The sequence below is a fragment of the Echinops telfairi genome, unplaced genomic scaffold (genome assembly GCF_000313985.2).
Source record: "Echinops telfairi isolate 266 unplaced genomic scaffold, ASM31398v2 ScPeMD7_7417;HRSCAF=8455, whole genome shotgun sequence".
NCBI lineage: Eukaryota > Metazoa > Chordata > Mammalia > Afrosoricida > Tenrecidae > Echinops > Echinops telfairi.
In genome coordinates this window covers 4044560-4049680 of record NW_022111317.1, presented here as the reverse complement: position 1 = coordinate 4049680, position 5121 = coordinate 4044560, and the positions used below count along the sequence as shown (strand labels likewise).

Genomic DNA, 5121 nt, shown 5'->3' with positions numbered 1-5121 from the left:
TGCCAATTGTGTAACTTGTTGTCCACTGTGACTATGGTCCCAAACTTTTGACCTACCAATCATGTGAGTTGTTGGGATATACCTAGGAAACCTCTGTATCGGTGTTTCCTTGTGGTTTGTTATATATGTGACCACATAAAGGTAAATCCCAAAATATTGCTATCAGCATTCCAATTTACAATTCAGGAGTTTATTCCAAACAAAATGTGTTTAAACTTGCCTCTGGGATCAATGGAGGACTGTAGATAAGAAAAATTCTCTCAGTCACACACTTGTCTTATTAGTCTCCTTAGGGTGCCTCTTAAAGACCCCCCAAAAAAAAGAGTCCAATCAAAGCAATAGCTTCTGAGGGGATCTACTGGACCAATTAAAGTCAAGGCAGAAGGGCCAGCTCACAAGGTTGCAGTGATTGTTTTTTTTGGATTCCCAAGGGGATAATCTTCTTAATAGGTCTTCTCAAAGGACACAGAATGATCATGGAGGCTTATTAGGAAGAAATGTTAAGAACATTGAGAACTGAATGGGTGAGGAAAAAGGCCAGGAAAGTGACATCAAGATTTTTTCCCATCACAATGATACACCTGCTCATTCTTGAAAGATCACAAAGGCTGTCCTATAACTGTATTTGGTAAGCCCTTTCTTCTTATTCTCCTGGGCTTCTCTGTTTCCCAGGAGATTGTTTCTTACTTTCATCTTAAGAGCATGATATTAAATGGAAGGAACCCTGGTGGCACATTGGTTAAGTGCTTGATTGCTAACCCAGAGGTCATTGATTTCACCCCATCTGTCTCTGTGAGAGAAAGATGTGACATTCTGTTTCCATAGAAAATGACAGTTTTGAAAATCCTATTAGGTAGTTCCACTCTGTATTATTGGGTGGCTGTGGTACAGTACAATAGTTCTCTGTATTATTAGGTAGAATTGACCTGAGGGCAAAGCATTTGGTTTGTGGTTTACATTCAATGATGGGAGGCAATCTGGGAAAGTAGTTAAGACTAAGCTTTGGAGTCAGGTTGATCTTGATAAGCTTGGTTGAGTTGTTAACGTTCCCTGAGGCTCATCACCTGTAAAATGGGGAGGTATACATGTCTTGTGTTTGTAGTAAAGTGCCCTGATATATTGGAAAGCGCATAGGCAATTGGCATGATCTAGAATTAGTGTCAAATTCTGGCTCTGCCATTGAGCAGCTTTGTGATCTTGGGCAAGTTGCCCAGCTATTCTGAGCCCTAGTTTTCTCTTCACAAAGAGGGGGTAGCCATAGCTACCATCCATAATTGTCATGAGGTTGTGTGTACATAGAGCATCTGCACATGCCTGTCACATGGTAGGCATTCAACAAGTGGTATCTATTATTGTTACTTTATATTTTTACTACTTTTATGTTCTTAGATCCTTGAAACAATTCTATAAAGTGGTAAGGGTAGGGTTACCCCTTTTTTCAGATCAGGAAATGAGGACTAAAGCAGCTGAGTTATTGTTTCCATGGTTATTTAACTATTTTTACTAAGGCAGTATTAGAACACAGGTTCTCTGGCTTTAGAGAATTTTGCTCTACAGCTTTTCTTTACATATAAATAAGTATCTGAATGGATGGATCGGTGTTAAAAATAAGATTCCTTTTAGTGTCGCTCCTTTGACTCCACTCAGCTTCTTAGTACAGGTTGTCCTCAAGCACTTTAGAACAGTAGAGTTAAGATAGACGTATTTTTCTCAGTTCCAACATAATAACTTTATTTCCAAAGATGTCTCATAGATTATTGGTTTATCCTGCTCTTTATTAAAGTATCTCCTGAAGGTACATGAAATAGCTACTGAAACCCAAGAAGTGATGGTCTTTTAGATTCCTTTTGTGTATAGTTCTTATACCCGAAGATGAGCTATTTTTATAGTCAACAAGACAATCATTTGACTAATCTGTGCTCGTGTGTGTGTGTGTGTGTGTGTGTGTGTGTTGTCTTTGCTGTGATGTTCCAGGTTGATGAAAAGCCCAGAACTTTGAGGACAGATGGTCTGGCTGTAAAGAATTTTCTACGCAGAATCATCGTGGTACACCCGAAGGTGAGCTCTTCTCTGCCCAGCATTGCTGCTTGTGTGTTATTTTTATGGCTACTTCCTGTCAGACCTGGAAGGATCTAGTTGTTTTCCTTTCTTTCAGTGATGGTGATTAAAACTTACAAGACTAACTTGATTTGGTTTCTGTGTCTCTAAGGTAATCTTAGAGCCCTTGCATGTATAGAGAGTGTTTTTTTGTTTTTTTTGGATCCTTATTTTCACTCTCTTACTGTTTTACCTCTTGGGGTAATAAAACTCGGTGGTTGACACCTTTTTTCCATACAGAGTATAAGAGCAAATAAGGAAATGTTGGTCAAATATTTTGAACTTTGGAGTCTACTATTACCTATTTTGTTTTGTAGAAAGAAAAATGTCATTTGAATATAGGAAATAATGTGGAGCAATGATGCAAATTGGAGGAAGGATACAAAAATCAGATGTAGGCAGGGGAAGTAAGAGAAAAGGAAAAAACCCTGAATATTCTATGTATAGAAATCACAGAAGAGAGAGAAAAAGGGATTGTTGTTGGTTGCCACTGAGTCTATGCCAATTCAGAGCAATTCCAAATGTACAGAGTAGAACCCTTTCCATTAAGTTTTCAAGCCTCTGACGGGATGTGGAAGCAGATCACATTACCAAGCCTTACTTTTGAGGTGTGTCTTTGGGTGAGTTGGAACCACTAACCTTTCCGTTAGTAAGCCAGCACTATGTAAACATCTGTACCACCCAGGGACTCCTTAGAAAAAGTGACTATTCCTTTTAAAAACAAAGATGGGTTAAGAGAATAGCAGAGGACAAGAGGATGGGACTTCCTGATGACTTGTGACATTTTAGATTTGTGGCATAGGACTCAATATACTTAAGATTCAGAATCTGAATATAGACTTAAGTGTTAAATATGAATCAAAAGAATGCAGCCCCCCCCCCCAAAAAAAAAAGATGATTCCCCTGAAGTTTTAAAACCAAACAGTAGTTTAGCTTACCCAGTAAAAACCACTCGCCTTGAGCATTATGCTCTCAAGGTCTAGATGTATGGGATCGAGTTGACAACCGCAGAGCAATTTGAAGGATTAGATAGGAACCCGAGGGCGCAGTGAGCTTTGTTCATGGGGGAGGAACAAGCCACAAAAGGAAGGTGAGGATGGTTGCATAGCCCAAAGAATGCAGTCAGTGTCATCACACTGTACACATAGACACTGTGGACTCGTCTGTGTCTGGTCAACAGCCACACACATAAAAATTGAATACCATTTTATTGGTATATAATCCACGTACCATAGAAATAAATAAAATTTAAGGAGGAGAACAAACAAAACAAAAAACTTTGCTATTGCGTTCATTCTAACTCCTGGTAACCCAGTGTGTTACAACAAAATAAATACCTTCTTTTTAAAATGACGGGAAAGTCAAGACTGCTTCCTTTAGGCACTGGCTGTGGAAGTGTACAATGTCTACCTCAGTTCAGGTTAAATCTCACTTCTTGCTCATTGTTTTGCAGATCACGTTTCATTTCAGTGTGAAGGTGAATGGCGCCCTGGCCAAGGAGACCATCAGGTAAGGAAGGCCTGGTTGGACATGGTGCCCTGGTTCTGCGGCTTTCTCACGCACCACCGGCCAATTGTCAAGAGGCTCTCAGTTTGGTTTCTTGATCCAAGACCACCTTGAAACTAATCTTATTCTACACTTTCTTATTCTATATTCTTTTTTAAAGAATATAGAATAAGCTTTTGTGTTATTTTCTTTCACTAGAATGGGTGAACTTAAAAATCACTATTTTTCAGAAAAACAAACAAACATATAACCTCCCTCCTGGGGGACGGACAACAGAAAAGTGGGTGAAGGGAGACGTCGGACAGTGCAAGATATGACAAAATAATAATTTATAAATTATCTAGGGCTCATGAGGGAAAGGGGAGTGGGGAGGGAGGGGAAAAAATGAGGAGCTGATGCCAAGGGCTTAAGTGGAGAGCAAATGTTTTGAGAATGATGAGGGCAATGAATGTGCAAACGTGCTTTACATAATTGATGTATGTATGGATTGTGGTAAGAGTTGTATGAGCCCCTAATAAAATGATTTTTACAAAATCACTATTTTTCCTTTTGGTAAATAGGTTACTGGATGCCAGTAGTTTCTGGGGTGGTAGTGGCTCACGTACCAACATTTCATCAGGCAGAGATGGCTTTTAGAATTTTTAACATCTGTCTTCACTTTGCTTTGCTTTGCAGGGCAGAGAATGAGCCTATTTTCAACCTACCCAATGGAATTGCTCTCATCATCAATGAGCCACGTTACGTGAGGTAAAGGGGAAAGCTCTGGGAACCCTCTCAGTCCTTTGCTCTCCTGTTAGGAGTATGCATTTGGGCAGAAGTTGGAAATAGTCTCACTTGGCATTTGTCAGCTTCTCTCTAAATGCAGTGAAAGTAAATCTTATAGCTATTTGTGTTGAAAACTGTTCTTATTTTTGGCTCCTTGAATATATTCTTATTGACCCAAAGGTGTGTCCCTTCTTGTCTCAAAGCCTTATTTTCTTCTGTAAATGAAATTTAAAAACCTTGCCAATTCCCATCACACTTAGACACGAGAGGAGAGCAACATGAATGTGAGAGGTACAGGAACTCTTGATGCCAGAGGAATGGCAAATAAATATAAAGGAATTCATTGTCATGTGTGATTGGTCTTGCATCAGCATTTTACACAGTTTGGAAAATCAACTCTTTTCCCATCCTCACCTTCTTCAGAATTCCAAAATCAATCCATGAAAGAGGTAGGACCACCAAACATGCTTTCCTTGCCTTTCTGCACAGTCTAACAGCCATAGGATCCAAATAGTTTGAATTATAGACCGAAAAGATCTAGCTTATGCTTAAAACTTATTCTGGATCCTGTGGCAATAGTCATCCTAAGACTTAAGAGATGTCCGAGGCCATTTTTAAAAAAAAATCCTTTTATTATTCTTTTTTAACAAACGGCCCCAGGGATAGGGGAGCAGGGGAAGGGGGAGGAGGGAAAGCGAGGCCCCAGCCCCTCAGGCCCTCCCCACCCACCCCTTTCCCCCTTATATATTTATA

At 39.7% G+C, this 5121-nt stretch overlaps 1 protein-coding gene across 1 annotated transcript in view; it reads left to right on the top strand.

Moving 5' to 3' along the window:
• The window catches only part of CUNH11orf80 (chromosome unknown C11orf80 homolog), an 82850-nt gene that overhangs the window by 48189 nt on the left and 29540 nt on the right, over nt 1-5121 (top strand). Inside the window, exons 5-7 of the mRNA XM_045297156.1 lie at nt 1975-2058; nt 3551-3606; nt 4279-4350. Coding sequence (XP_045153091.1) covers nt 1975-2058; nt 3551-3606; nt 4279-4350 — 212 coding nt within the window. The remainder of the gene's footprint in view (nt 1-1974; nt 2059-3550; nt 3607-4278; nt 4351-5121) is intronic.